Source organism: Muscardinus avellanarius, assembly GCF_963383645.1.
Source record: "Muscardinus avellanarius genome assembly, chromosome: 19".
Classification (NCBI taxonomy): domain Eukaryota; kingdom Metazoa; phylum Chordata; class Mammalia; order Rodentia; family Gliridae; genus Muscardinus; species Muscardinus avellanarius.
The window spans coordinates 41,175,125-41,190,321 of NC_137805.1; the positions used below are offsets into that span (position 1 = coordinate 41,175,125).

The 15,197-nt window shown below is 42.6% G+C and overlaps 1 protein-coding gene across 1 annotated transcript in view; it reads right to left on the reverse strand.

The window, feature by feature from the left end:
• RPRD1B (regulation of nuclear pre-mRNA domain containing 1B) overlaps positions 1-15,197 on the reverse strand; it is a gene marked incomplete at both ends in the record, with an annotated part of 46,863 nt that overhangs the window by 14,076 nt on the left and 17,590 nt on the right. Inside the window, 4 exon segments of the mRNA XM_080716190.1 lie at positions 637-812; positions 3,155-3,281; positions 5,810-5,922; positions 14,820-14,953. Coding sequence (XP_080572316.1) covers positions 637-812; positions 3,155-3,281; positions 5,810-5,922; positions 14,820-14,953 — 550 coding nt within the window.

Consider the following 15,197-nt stretch of genomic DNA (forward strand, 5'->3'; position numbering starts at 1 on the left):
CACTACGTAGCTGAGGCTGGCTTCAAACCTGTGCGATCCTCCTGTCTCAGCCTCCCAAGCGCAGGGATTACAAGCGTGCGCCACCACGCCCGGCTCCTATTTTTATTTTGAAACATAGTCTTGTTAGGTTGATGAGTCTTACTACTTGCTGAGGCTGTCCTCAAACCTTCGATCCTCCCAAGTACTAGGATTATAAGCATGTGCCACCATGCCTGGCAGAGTTGACAACCCAATTTGTTCCCTTCTGGACGTATAAAAACATAATTTCAATTTTTAACTAGGCTTAAATAATTATAGTTAGCTGATGGACTTTTTCATGTGTGTGTGTGTGTGTGTGTGTGTGTGTGTGTGTGTGTGTGTGTGTGTGAAACCCAGGGGCACTCCACCACCGAGCTACACCCCTGCCCTGTATATTTTGAGACAGGGTCTCACTAAGTTGCCTCAGCTGGCCTTGAACTTGCAATCCTCCTGCTTCACCCTTCCCAGTACCTAGAATTACAGTCACATGCCACTGTACCTATCTCATGAATTTTTAAAAGATAAAATGCTCTTAGTTAAGGCATAATAAAAACCTCTCAATGTAGGGAATAGAAAGGGAACCTTGGGCAGTCTGAGTCCGCCTTGAAATGTACTCACTTCGAGCTTTTTCTCCTTTTCCGACAAAACATCTTTCTGATTCTGGGTGTACTCCACCAACATCCGAGCCAGCTGGCGCCGGTCCTCCAGCTCTGCTGCCAGGCGCCCGTTATATTCTGCTAGTAACAGGCATGCTTCATCTACTGTTTTTGAAAGACGTTCAGCTGCCTCTTTGTCTAAGTAAAATAAGACCAAAAATTAGAGACAACATACATATCACACAGGTACAATTGCAAACAATTTTAGGAAGGGTTCAGTTTCTCTCCCATCACAGAGTTCAAGAATGAGCCAGAACCTGGGAACAAACAATGGGAAGGCTGGCCAAGAAACTGGCTTTGGCTTTGACTGTCAACAAGACAGGACATTTCCGAAATACCTGAGTGAGGCAACTGTGCTGGGGGGGGGGGGTGGCGGGGAGCTGAAAAATACCCATTCCTGCAAAAACTCTATGAACAAACCTAGCAGAGACACACTAAAGTCATCCACGAAATACTTTTCCTTTGCCTCTGAGAAGTTCAAGTGCTTTTGTTTATGTTATTTTGTTAAGTATTCTTTTCACATCCCTCTGAAATAAAAAGGCAAGAACTAATTTCATGGGTGTGGAAACTGAGCCAAATAACGATGATATTCAGTATGCAGGTTAACACGTGGTCTGCCGAGGTGGGCCTCTAAGCTAAGCCTCTACCATGGATACAGGATCAACCTCTTCAATTATGGAAGCCTGAAGCCCTGCTTTTAGCAAAATAAAGGTGATGACAAGAAACAGAGGTTTTTCTAATATTTTTGAAAACAGCCCACCACAGAAACATACTTTATGTAAGCACACATAAAAATATAAGAAATGGTTCATAAATCAGTACTTACTGTGTGCCAAGTGCTCTACCTTCTATTCCACTTTTAAAAAAGTTTTAGTCATTACCTATTAGGCTGCCTTCATGTTGAATTACTGTCTTGTAACCCATGTTTTCTGGGGAACCCAAATCTGTCCTGAGGAGTAAGAAAAGGTATTCTTGGAAAGAAGAGGTAAACAGAGGCTCAGCACAAGGAAATAAGCAACAGTGCTTTAAACAAGAGCACTACAGATGTAGAGACCCATGGGCCAACTGAGTCAGCCACCAGGGCACACGGAGCCCTCTGCTGCCCAAGGTGAAAGGCACCGGCTGTCTTCTGGGCGATGGAGACTTGAATCCAACACGTCTCAACTGGGCAAACAGTCCTTTAGCCTTTACGTGTCTTTTGTTTTGTTTTTGTGATGCTGAAAATTGAATCGATAGGCATTTATTTCTTAGCTACACCCCTAGCCTTTTGTGTTCTCTTTTTGAAATAGGGTCTCATTATGTTGCTGAGGCTGTTCTTGAACCTGTGATCTCTGTCTCAGCCTCCCAAGTACTGGGATTACAGGCGTGCGTCACTACACCTGGCCTTTCATGCGAAGTTTACATGAATATTGGGAGGTGAATTGTTGAGAGATTCCAAATTGGTTTTGATATCAAAGATCAAGCACTTCCACCTCCTCTGGAATAGGGCACATGGGGTGTTTTTGTTAAAGTGACACAGTGGAAGGGAGCCTCCGCACAGAGGGCAAACACTGCAAACCCTCCTTCTAGAATAAGCTGCTGGGGGGGGGGGTTGGCTTCAGCTTTGTAATGACTGATCTCTCTCTCTCTCTCTCTCTCTCTCTCTCTCTCTCTCGCTCGCTCGCTCTCTCTTTTATGATACTGGGGGATAGAACCCAGGAGCATTCTATCTCTGAGCTAAACCTCCAGCCCTATTTTATTCTTTTCTTTTATTTTCTTGACACTTATTTATTTATTTATTTATTTATTTATTTATTTATTTATTGCGGTTCTGGGGATGGAACCCAGGGGCATTCTACCTCCAAGCTACACCACCAGTCCTATTTTTCAGTCTTATTTTTTTAAAAAGAGTCTCACTAAGTTGTAGAGGGTCTCACTAAATTATTAAGGTTGACTGCAAACCTGTGATCCTCTTAGCCTCCTAAGTACTGGGATTGAGTTTTTATAATGATTAATTTTAAGGTGTTTGAATGTCTGTGGCCAAAAAAAAAAGGCAAGGCAAGAAAAACAATAGTTTTTAAGATTTTAAAAAAAGTCAATTCTCACCCTCTAGAACTTACACAAAGGAGATAAATCATTTACATTAGGAACTGCAATCCAGAAAAATACATTTCTTACACACACACACACACACACACACACACACACACACACACACAAAATATGCACCGTGTTGTCAACAGACTATTCAGAGTGCCATAGGTTGCGACACACTAGCATTTCTGCAATGATTCTTAGAAGCACTACTCAAGCTCGGACTATTCTAAAAGCTTTTCTGTTCTGCATGTGAGTCTGCGAATCCTACGAGGGGAAAGCACCCACGATCCTGTGTTAAGAGTATACCCGCAGGCAGAAGCGTGTCCTCGGGTTTGATGCTCTATCGAAGGCCTACAGGTCATGTCCCTCCTTCCTTATCTTTCACCTACACTCTGCCTTCTCACCTGTTATTTTCTCTAGCAGAGAAACATCTTGCACTTCCTGGGGCAGAGAAGCAATTTTCTGTCGAACAGTAGCATCCCCTGACGCAGCGTTCTCCAGGTCCTGCAAAGCCTTGATCAGCTCCTCAGTCTACAATGAAAGCACAAACAACACCGTCCATCAAGACACATGAGGCTTAACGACTTTGCTGGAGCTAAACGAGGTGAACACAAACTTAAAAATGACCATTCCTGGCGTCAGAAGTCAACAATATGGATTCTAAGAGAAAGTACAAAATTAATTTTTCTAAGTCCATAGTAAGACACACATGAAATTTTGTGTAACTCTTTAAGGTATGTATATATACCACATGTTTAACAACTGTATGTTGGCAGATTAAATTCTTTCTTAGGTTTGCTTTACAAAATGATTACTATTCCTAAAATTAAATGTTTCATGCTAACTGAAAAGGGAGAAAAAGCAAACCAAAAATGCATATTATGTATAGATCAGAAGGGCTTTAGCTGGGCGTGGTGGCACACACTTGTAATCCCAGCATTCGGGAGGCTGAGACAGGAGGATTGCGGTTCACCTCAGCTACTTAGTGAGGCCCTCCTCAACTTAGTGAGACCCTGTTTCAAATAAAGAATAAAAATTAGCCGGGTGTGGTGGCGCATGCTTGTAATTCCTGTGCTTGGGAGGCTGAGACAGGAGGATTGCGCAGGTTTGAAGCCAGCCTCAGCTACTTAGTGAGGCTCTCAGCAACTTAGTGAGACCCTGTTTCAAATAAAATATAAAATAGGTCTGGGAATGTAGCCCGGAGGTAGAATGCCTCTAGGTTCCACCCCCAGTACCACCAAAAAAAAAAAAAAATTAGGGCAGGGAGTGTAGCTCAGAGGTAGAATGCCTCTGGGTTCCATCCTCAGACCCACAAAAAAAAAAAGGGGGGGGGATTGACAAATTGTCAGAAAAAACAGAATCCTGACAGGCAAACCAGTCACAACAAAACCCAGAAGTAGGCAGGCATGGTGGCGCATCCCTGTAACCCCAGTACTTGGGAGGCTGAGACAGGAGGATCAGAGACTCAATGCCAGCCTCAGCGTGTGGACTCTTAGCAACCTAGTTAGACTTTGTTTCAAAATAAAAATAAAATAGGGCTAGGGGTATGGGAGGTAGAATGCCTCGGTAACACACACAGACACACACACAACCAACTTAGAAATAGCCGACTCTGAAGATGGTAGGTAGAGTACGCTGGAAGTTGACAAATCATTATAGTTTTTCACTATCAAGACATAGGACCTAACAAGGCTGTCATTTAACCCCTGATCTAATTCATCATTTTAACATAACAAACAAAATATGCTTCGTGTTTACATAAGCTCTGAACACACCTATGTGCAATGCAGTAGAGCTGCTTTAAGCAAAGTAAGAGTAGGCAGCATGACCCAGTGAAAGGGCACAGGCGATCAAATCACAGACCTGAATTTTTTTTTTTTTTTTTTGTGGTACTGGGGTTCCTGGAAACCCTTCTACCTCTGGGCTACACTCCCAGACCTATTTTTTTATGTTTTATTTGGAAACAGGATGAACCTGCACGATCCTCTTGTCTCCGCCTCCCAAGTTCCGGGGTTACAAGCATGCACCCACCACGCCTGGCTGAAAAACCTGGATTGATTGATTGATTGATTGATTGATTTTGGTGGTACTGGGGTTCCTGGATGCCTTTTTACCTCCGGGCTACACTCCCAGACCTATTTTTATATTTTTATTTGAAAACAGGGTCTCTAAAGCCAGCAAGGCTGGCTATGAACCTACAGGATCCTCCTGTTTCAGCCTCCCAAGAGCCGGGATTACAGGCGTGCGCCCCACGCCCGGCTCAGACCTGGATTTAAATGAAGAGACTGCTCAAGTTATTTAGTCTTCTTGAGCCTCATTTCCTTTGGCTGTAAATAGGTGAAACGAACCAACTCAGAATTCAATGGCTAACTTTAAAATAAAGAGCCAAACACATATACATAGTTAAAGACTAACTCTCCCTGCTGTTTTTTTGGTGTGCTGGGGATTGAACTCAGGGGCATTCTACCTTCAATCTACACCCCCAGCCCTATTTCTTATTCTTTATTTTAAAACAGGGTTTCACTAAGTTGCAGAAGGTCCCACCAAGTAGCTGAGGCTGGCCGCACACCTGTGACCCTCCTGTCTCAGTCTCCCAGGTACTGGGATTATAAGCATGCTCCACCATGCCCAGCTGTTTTAATATTTAAATAGGCTGTGATGTTAACACTTCTGCTATTGGCACATAGATTGTCCTTAGATAGCAATGAGTTGTTTACTTACAAAACACCATGCTACTGGTGACAGCAAAAGATTTTTAAATGTTTTTATAACATTATTTACCTCTTTCACAAGAATCTTTTCAAAAGCATTTTTAATTTCTAGATGTGAAAAGACCAAGCCCGTGTACTTTATAAGACAAAGCATGCCAAGAGTGATGGCATGCCAAGAGAAAGCAAAGCCCACAGCCTGGCTGGCCAGCTTCCAAGGATGGGCTCCTGTGCCCAAGCACTGCCTTCGGATGATTCTAGATTATTGTCCACTGGTGCCACCTTGTGGTCATAATCCTCAACTAGTGGTCACTTCAAGCCATTCTTCCCTACTCTGGGGATCAAACATACCAAGAGGGGTCCTGCAGAAGGATCTTGGGGAGAGTAGCTTCCAGGGTAATCATCATCTTCCTCTTCTTGTATCTGCTGAAAAGTTCGCTTTAGAGATTTCTTCTCTTCTGTTGCTAGGGGAAATTAAAAAAAAAATTGACAAATTTGAGTCACATATCCTCCCTTATTAAAAGTCAAATGCTATGCACAGTGGGCCACATGTAAAAACAGGGCAGAGGGAGCATTTGTTTCAGAGATGTTAACATTACATCTGGGCCAGTTATTCTAAATTGGCTGTAGTTTTTTACATTACTGAAGAGAGTCAAAAAGGTCTTGGTCTGTCATCTCAGACAGATTCTCCAGGAAAACACTACCGAAAATAAGCACCCAGCCAAGCATGGTGGTGCCTGTCTAAAATCTTTGCAAGGCTGACACAGAAGGATAGCAGGTTCGAGGACAGCCTCAGGAATTAGGTGAGACTCTCAACAACCACACAAGACCTTGTTTCCAAACAAAAAACAGAAAGGGTTATGATTGTAGCTCAGAGGCAGAATGCCCCTGGGTTCAATTCCCAGTACCTCCTCCCCCCCCCCAACACATAAAATCTAAAAGTAAAACGTACCAAGTTATAATATTTAATTTAGAATTCCTCATCTTAAAACAGTTAACAAAAGAAGTGAAATGGTAAGCAACCAATCAGACAATAAGATGAAGTAAGCCAATGCATAATAAGGGAGAGAACATATTGCATGTAAATTAAGATATCTTAAGATATTTTATATTTTCTGAGGATCGTTTTGGAAAAATAAGAGAAAGAAACTCATCAATAAAACCATGCCAAAGATTCTAAACACAAATATCCTTAAACTATCCCTTTAAAAATAAAACAAATCTAATTATACCTTAAAGTTAAAATTAACCATTACTGAGAAATATGACTGATATTACTGGGAGAAATTACTGAAGTTTCCATTTTTAAATTAACCACTTTTGAGGCTGACAGGTTACATTTTTTATTATCTGTATTGTATGTTTTTGCATTGTTATGATAAATGTGTTAATTCTAAAATCATTCCTATTGCATCAAATTGCACCATACAAAACAAATGCCAAACAACTGGGAAATAAATCTAAATGATAAATTCTGATTTAGAAAGTAATGTTGGACACTTTATATGTGCAAGGCATTATAACTGCCTCTTTATGTGTGATCTTTCCAACAGTTCTGAAACACACCATCTCCACTTTACAGACGAGGAGACAAAGGTGCAAAGCTCATCTAAATTAGCCATGACTCCAAGCCTATGCTCTCTGCACTGCACTCAAATTACTAAGCACAACAGTTCTCTCTCATCTGTTAAAAACAACAAAAAAAGGCACCAGACACCTGTCTCAGACCTTTGTGAGTTGAACATAGACTAAACATATACTTTTTGCTTAAAACAGTTTCTTCAGGGACCAGGCACACAGCTCTTATTGTCTACCTTACACATTAAGTGACCAAACTATGTTGTTGAAGTCAATGTCATGAATCATAATTTTTTTTCCTCAATGCTGTATTTGTTCTACTACAAAAAGAAATGGCAACATTTGCAACACAGACATTCCTCGCTTTGCACGGTTCTAGGACTCATGGACCAGATACCAACTCCCCAGCAACATGGCTCAACTTTCAGTGACCGTGCATATTAATTCTGAATACTTGGATCAAGTACAAATTTCCCTAATACTTCAGCCCCAAATCATGATCAGTGACCAATTACAACACTTCTCCAAAGTCTGTCAATGACAGGTCAATGTACATCTGCTCTCAGTTACACAGACAGTAGAGTATGAGGCTACACTGCCTCCATGTTTCCTGGTAATAAAACCCACATGACAGTTAATAAAACTGAACCAGCAAAATCGGAAATTGGCTGTCAAGATGAAAGTGCAGGGGAAAAAAGTACAACTAAAGCTAACGCTGGACTTGAGATCCGAATGGTAGGTAGATGAAGCTAAGAAGAAAGAGCTGCTGTGGGAGGCCGCTGCGCTGCCACCTCCAGACTCGGTCCACAAGAGACTTAGGAGGGCAACTCACCCACATGAATAGGGAGGGCGGTGAGGAGGGTGGCAGCACCGGGCGGGGGCTGACGGTCACGCACACCAAAGGATCTCAGAGAACGCAGTGTTAAGGGAAAGCACAAGCGCAAAATGTGAGAAGTGGATCCACCCACTAAGGCCTAGGAAAGATGCCTACCATGTCATAACTGCCAGAAAGCAAGCAGTTTATTCTTGATGAGTCACAAAAAACACTGCAATTCCCAATATTTCTAATTTTTTAGTTATAGCATAGTAAAATACCTTTCTCTGTATATTTATAATCAGTAACAGTTTTTAAAGCACCAATCACAGAACAAGTATACTTTTCCCCACTGTTTAAATTTGCTTTGAGCCAGGCGTGGTGGCATACACCTGTAATCCCAATATGTGGAAGGCTGAGACAGGAGATTGCAGGTTTGAAGCTGGCCTCAGCAACTTAGACCCCGAGTCCAAATTAAAAAAAAAAAAAAAAAAAAAAAAAAAGGCTAAGAAGTGTAGCTTGGAGGTAGAATGCCTCTGGGTTCAATTCCCAGCACCAAAAGGGGGGGGGGTTGTCTTTTGCTTTGCATAGTTCCAGTTTGTATGGTTCTTTTTACCCTTGCACTACTATGTAAAGCAAGAATTGTCTTGCTTTAAGTGGAAAATCGATTAGGATACTGCTTACACAACGAGAGCACTCTGCACACAGTAGCTGCTTTAACAAGGCGTGGCCTATGGTAGGACCCATATAGGCACCTGCCTCACAGCAAAGGAACCGTGTATAAGAAGTAGCCATTAGAATGGGAACACAAGATCAAAAATTAAATACATACTGTTTTCATTTGCTTCCAAGCACCTAGGAGTCAATACATGTTAAATGCACTAAAGAACATAGAAAAATTATAACTTGAAATCCTCCAGTTTCCAAACTCTCACACAGAAATTATTACATATAAAACCCAAACCATTTAGGCCGGGCATGGTGACGCACGCTTGTAATCCCAGCGTTCGGGAGGCGTAGACCGGAGGATCAGCATCCACAGACAGCCTCGGCTACTTAGTGAGGCCCTTCGCAACTTAGTGAGACCCTGTTTCAAAAAACAAAAAGATTAAAAAATAGGGCTGGAGGTGTAGCTCGGAAGTACAACGTCCCTGGGTTCCATCTCTGGTACCGCAAAAAAAACCCAGACAAACAAAAATAAAAACCAAACCCCTCGCTGCCTGAGGACACCTGGAATCTACATTTTGGCAGCAGTGGCCTCAGATCAGCTTTTGCTCTCCCTATCTTGATTCTCAAGAGAACACCAAGGTCGACAGGCTGTGGTTTGCCCAAAGCCAGGGTGTTGTCAATCTGAGCCCAGTCCATGAACCAAAACCTTCGACCTCCTAACCAGGAGCGCTTGCCACCACTTCCTGCTGCCACCGCACAGCACAAGACCCAAGCCAAACAGACACACACACTTCAGGGCCGCGTCCGCGCTTGCCAACTGACGGAAGAGGGTATAATGCAAGGTGCTAAATATCAGCAGCCCACATTTCCAATTTATTCTTTTCTTTCTTTTTTTGGTACTGGGGTTCAAACTCAGAGATACTCTACTGCTGTGTGTGTGTATTGTACTGGGGACTGAATCCAGGGGCCTTTTACCTCTGAGCTACACCCCAATCCCCATTTTATTTTTTATTTAGAAACAAGGTTACACTAAGTTGTGAAGGACCTAAGTGGCTGAGGCTGGCCATGAACTTGCAAGCCTCCTGTCTCAGCCTCCCAAGTACTGGGATTACAAGTGTGCACCACCATACCCGGATTTTTTTTTCTTTTTTGGGGGTAGTCTTGGGGGTAGAACTCAGGGACTTTCTACCTCCAGGCTATACTCCCAGACCTATTTTTTTTTAATATATATTATTTGGAAACAGGGTCTCATTAAGTTGCTGAGAGCCTCACTAAGTAGCTGAGGCTGACTTCGAACCTGAGTGATCCTCCTGTCTCAGCCCCCCAAGCACATGGATTACAAGTGTGCACCACCACGCCCAACTGATTCTTTTTTCTTTTGAGACAGGGAGGGTCTCACTAGGCTGCCTAGACTGGCCTGGAGCTTGCAATCCTCCTGCCTCCGCCTCCCAAGTCACTGGGATTACAGGTGTGCACCACTACACTGGCTTTACTCTTTTTTTTTGGGGTGGGGGGAATTAAAGACTGAACCCAGAGGCATTCTACCTCTGAGCTAAACCCCCAGCCTAATTTTACTTCTTGTTTAGAAACAGGGTCTCACTAAGTTGCAGAAGGCCTTGCTAAATTGTTGAGGCTGGCTTCAAACCTGCAATCCTCCTGCCTCAGCCTACCAAGTACTGGGATTACAAGCTGCGCCACCACGCCCAGCTTTTTACTCTTATTTTCAACTGGAGAACTCAGTGGTGCTAGAAACCTAAGATTTCTGGAAATTAATTATTTATCCTTTCCCCCCCCATAGCTCCTGTTCCCTGAGCTACCTATTTCCATTTTGAAAACGTTGACTGGCTCCATCCTCCAACTACAGAGTCTTGGAGATCACTAAAATCTATCCCAAAGTCCCAGCTTCTAGAAGATTCTACATCCAGAAGGGATGTCTTACAAACCTTTCTTGGCCCCTTCCCATACAAAGCTTCCATATCAACAATCTTTTTTTTTCAAAAAAATTTTAAATTTTATTTTTATATGGAACATACTGAAAATGGCATACATTTAGACTGTCTGCTTTTTATCATGCGTTGTAGACCACTGTCCTACCTGGCTTCCCTGCACTGTTGCTCGGTTTCCAACTTGGACAGTACTGTTGATCTGATCCTCCTAAGGCTGCGCTCTTGCTCCAGGTTCTCTCCATTCAAAGGCTCTGTGTGGCCTGTGCTGATCTCACTGTCCTCCTAAGCTCAAGCCCACGGTGCTAATAGCAGCAGCATCCTGGGCACCCCCTGCAATTGGGCCTTGCTTTTAAATCACCTGGCTCTGCTCTTTTGTACAACTGCTGGCAAGCCTTCCTTCCCGAGAGGAGCACTATCTTATCCTCCACCTCCTTACGATCCATCCCTAGGACAGTGGTGACAGACCAGAGCAGCAACCTCCTGGAGGCAGAGGAGTCACAGAACTTGGAAGGCACTAGTGCTATGCCCGAAGTGACTGTCCCAACCACAGAGTTAGCAGTTCTCATGCCCAGAAGTCCCAACGGAATCAGACGGCCATGAGAAATAGCCAGTAGAGCTGTCAGCCTCATTCCTACATCAGAAGTTAAGATATGCCTTCCAATCAGTCCAGCTTCTGACCATGACACTTATTTATATTCGCTTCTTACCCAAGCACTGTGTACAGGCAGGGCGACTCCACAGGGGCCAGTCTCCTGTCCACTCTGTGCACTCTGCATCCTTTGACTTGTCCCTTGTCGCCAAGAGACCTTCAAGTAGTCCTGGCTACCCAAGGGTACGATATTCCTCTCACAGAGCTGACTGTGGTAGGATTTCGGATACTATGCCAGACTGTGAAGCTAATCTTAAAGCAAAAAGCTGGCCTGCAGGCTCCTAAACCACATTACAGAACAAAAACAAAACAAAACAAAAAACAGCCATCCACCTGCAAAGCTGGGTTTTCTGAAGAACACACCTAAACGTTTCTGGAATTAAAAAATACACGCCTTCAGTTTTATATTACTTTAATTTGCTATGGTGCCCAGGCTGGTCTTGAACTTCTGAGTTCAAGCATTCTCCTGCCTCGGCCTCCAAGTAGCTGGGTGTACAGGTGCACCACCACATCTCACGTTACATTATTTTAAAAGAAAAAAAACATTGAGAAATATTGTTGACAACAGCTCCCTCATTCTTTGCCCCTCCCTGCAAAATAAAGGAAAAATTTTCAAAAAGTGCATTAAATTTTACTGTTGGGAAGAAAAGAGACTGCAACAAATAAAGGTCTAACACTTGAGGCACAGTTTTAAAAAGCACTCAAATCTCACTGTCTCACTGAACTGAGCAGACAAGCCCAGACGGGAACCTGGGCCCAGAGCTCCTGTTCTCAGTACTTGCTCTCTAGCCTTGCACAAAAATCAAGGGAATAGCTGGACGTGGTGGCGCACGCTTGTAATCCCCACGCGGGAGGTGGAGACAGGTTTGGAGCCAGCCTTGCTGGCTTAAGAGACCCTGTTTCCAAAAATAAAAAAGTATAAAATAGGTCTGGGAGTGTAGCCCGGAGGTAGAAGGGCTTCCAGGAACCTGAGTACCACAAAATTAAAAAAAAAAAAAAAAAAAAAAATCAAGGGAATGAAAACAAACATTAAGCCGGGTGTGGTGGTGCACCTCCAGCATTTGGGAGGCTGAGACTGGAGGATTGTGGTTCGCAGACAGCCTCAGCTTCTTAGTGAGGCCCTCTGCAACTTAGTGAGACCCTGTTTCAAAATAAGACTAAAAAATAAGGCAGGGGGTGTAGCTCGGAGGTCAAATGCCCTGGGTTCCATCCCTAGACTTGCAAAGACAAACAAACAAATAAATAAACGAAAACAAACATTAAGTTTCCTCCTATTTGTGCTACTAGTTCATATGCAGAAACTCAGAATATGAACTCTTAGAACTGAGAGGCAAATAAACACACTGTCACTGCAGCACTGATAGTATCTAACCTGCATTATGTCAAGCAATCCACACCCGAACCCGTGACATATTATTAATAATCATACTGTACAGCCAGAAACTGAGGTTTAAAGACATCATATACTGAGCCCAAGGTCATATGGCTTTGGTAATGACGGCGCTGTTTCATACTCTAAAAGTCTGAATATCTAAATCACACTAAGGTTCGAGCAATCTGGAAAATCTACTCATGAATTTATACCATAATTCAAGTCTACTGGACCCATATGCTTTAAGGAAAAGGGTACAGTGGGAAACGCATGTGCCTCAAAGTCATAGAGACCTGGGCTTGAAGTCATCACTTATCAACTGCATCTCCTTGGACAAAATTACTATCCTCACCTGAAATATGAAGATAATACCACATTCATAGAGTAGTTATAAAGACCTAAAATAAATTAACATGAAAAGTTCCCCCTAGTCAAGCAACAGTGTGAGTATTTCCAAGAACAGAGAAGCAATTCTACACAGAACTACTGAGCTCATGTGTGCTCCTACACAGTGAGAACTCCAGTTCTACAGAAAAATTTTATTTTAAAGGCAAACCCTGTGAAGTTGTCTAAAAACAAAGAATCACCCATCAATCAAAGCCAAAACACAAAAAGACTATTCAAATTTGGAAATGAATTTCTGGAAATTCTACCAACTGTCTGAAAGGATTGAAGTAAAATATTCTGGTATTTCAGGTCCAGAGAAGACAGTAAGAAGATACAGTGAGTTAGCTGAGACCAATACACAGACTGGAACCTTTTGATATGTGTTTTTGCCTTTAGAGAATAAAAAGAGAGACATTACCTCCAGTTTATCATTATTCTCCATAGACACCACCTCTGTCATTGTTAATATCTGTCTAGACTCTTAAAAAGAAAAAATTTGAAACCAAATAAAATTATTTTCAATACTACCATGGCTACCCCTTTGTCTGACTGCTCCCTAGATGTCAAACTATTTCTCTTGCTCTTTCCTATAGCACCCAGCATAGCCGTTTACTCAGAGCATGTGCCCACCAAATGCATGCATTGAAATTCAACGTGAGCCCTGAGCATCCATTTTCAGGGCTCTCCTGTTTGCCCAAAGGTACTTTAAAGAATCAGCACTGTTTACCAAACGAACTGTAGGCAGAGTACAGAAGAGAAGGCTGGATAATTCCCCAGTGCTATATAGAATAAATACCTCCAACGAACACAATACTCACACCACCAGAATCCAAAGCAGAAAGGATCTTGCTGTTCAGTTGGCTACCACCAAAATGACTTACAGATATTTTCTAACAACTGCAAGTAAAATGACAATGACCTGCAGTCTGAAAGCAGCTACATCATTCCTAGAAAGTCTCTGACCTTTGGTTTCAGAGGGAAGTTACAATAAAATCACATAATTTTAGACCTGGAGAGATCATGAAGAATACACAATAAAGGGTTGCTGAATGAATTATATCGTCACGTATGCTAATCCCAGTAGGTTCTAGAGCAGAGACCTGTACACAGCACCAGGAAGCAGGAGGGATGGTTGCACGACAAGCAAGGGAGCCATCGGAGCAAGAGCAGTAGTCCTGGAGAATGCGTTCACAGTTAGAGGGGTGAGAGGCACCTAACAGCAGAGGCAGAGGAAGCGGAGCCAGAAGATGGTGCGTGTGAGAATGGCAGAAGACTCTAGAAAAGGGGGCTACTTAAGACTAAAAAGGTTCTCAATAATATTTGTAATTGGAATTGATCCTCTAGACAATGAGTACCTAAGCAATCAGACCAGCCCTATAGCTTAGAAATATGTCATGCCAACTAGAAATTACAATTAATCAGAAGCCAAATCTTACTCTTTATAGAGAAAAAAAAAAAGTCCTTATGAAAAACTTGATACAACCCCCCCACACTTCCCAAAGATATCACTTTTAGACAACAAGCTGACAATTGTAGTAAAAATAGGTTCCAAGCCACATCTATATTTAATGAAACCAAAAGGGATAAGGGACTTATCCAAGATCCTGTAGCAGTTAACAGCAGAGCTTGGACAAAATCTTAGTTTAAGGTACTTCCTAGTTCACAGAACCCTACAGAACTCTGCTGTTCCTTTCCTTGTGCAAGCAAAGTCTATGAAAGACAGAGGAGGGGCACACGGCGGTCAGGGAGGGAGAGGGTCCACGGCTGCGTACAGAACCAGCGTGCACACTGCCATCACTGCGTAAGTTCTCACCATCATTCACGATCATCGCTCTGACGAATCATAACATCGCTCGTGGTTCACAGCAACCCCCACTGCAGCTTTTCATATGTGATTCGAAAGTAGGCAAAGACCAAGAGCTGTAAACATGTGGTGATGTTTCTACCTTTGGGGGGAGGGCTCTTGGAGTCCTCCATAGACAGCTTCAGCTGCTGTATGAACTCGCCGCCATACACACTTCTTTCTTGCCAGATGTTCAGCAATCTTTCTAAAGGTTTTTTACAGCCTTCATCTGCCTCTCTGCCCAGAAAAGACGAAAAGATATATATAAGCTTAAGATTTTTTGTTTTCAGTTAGGACAGATCTATTTTTTAAAAAAATCAACAACTGACTAAATAATAAACATTTAAAAACAGAAGGAAGAATAAAGTACATATTGTGTCATTGATACCCAAAATCTGACCAGAAACTATATTTCTCCAGTGGTGGGTGGGGAAGAGAGAGGAATCATATCACAAAACAAATCCTTTTTCCCTTTGAAAGT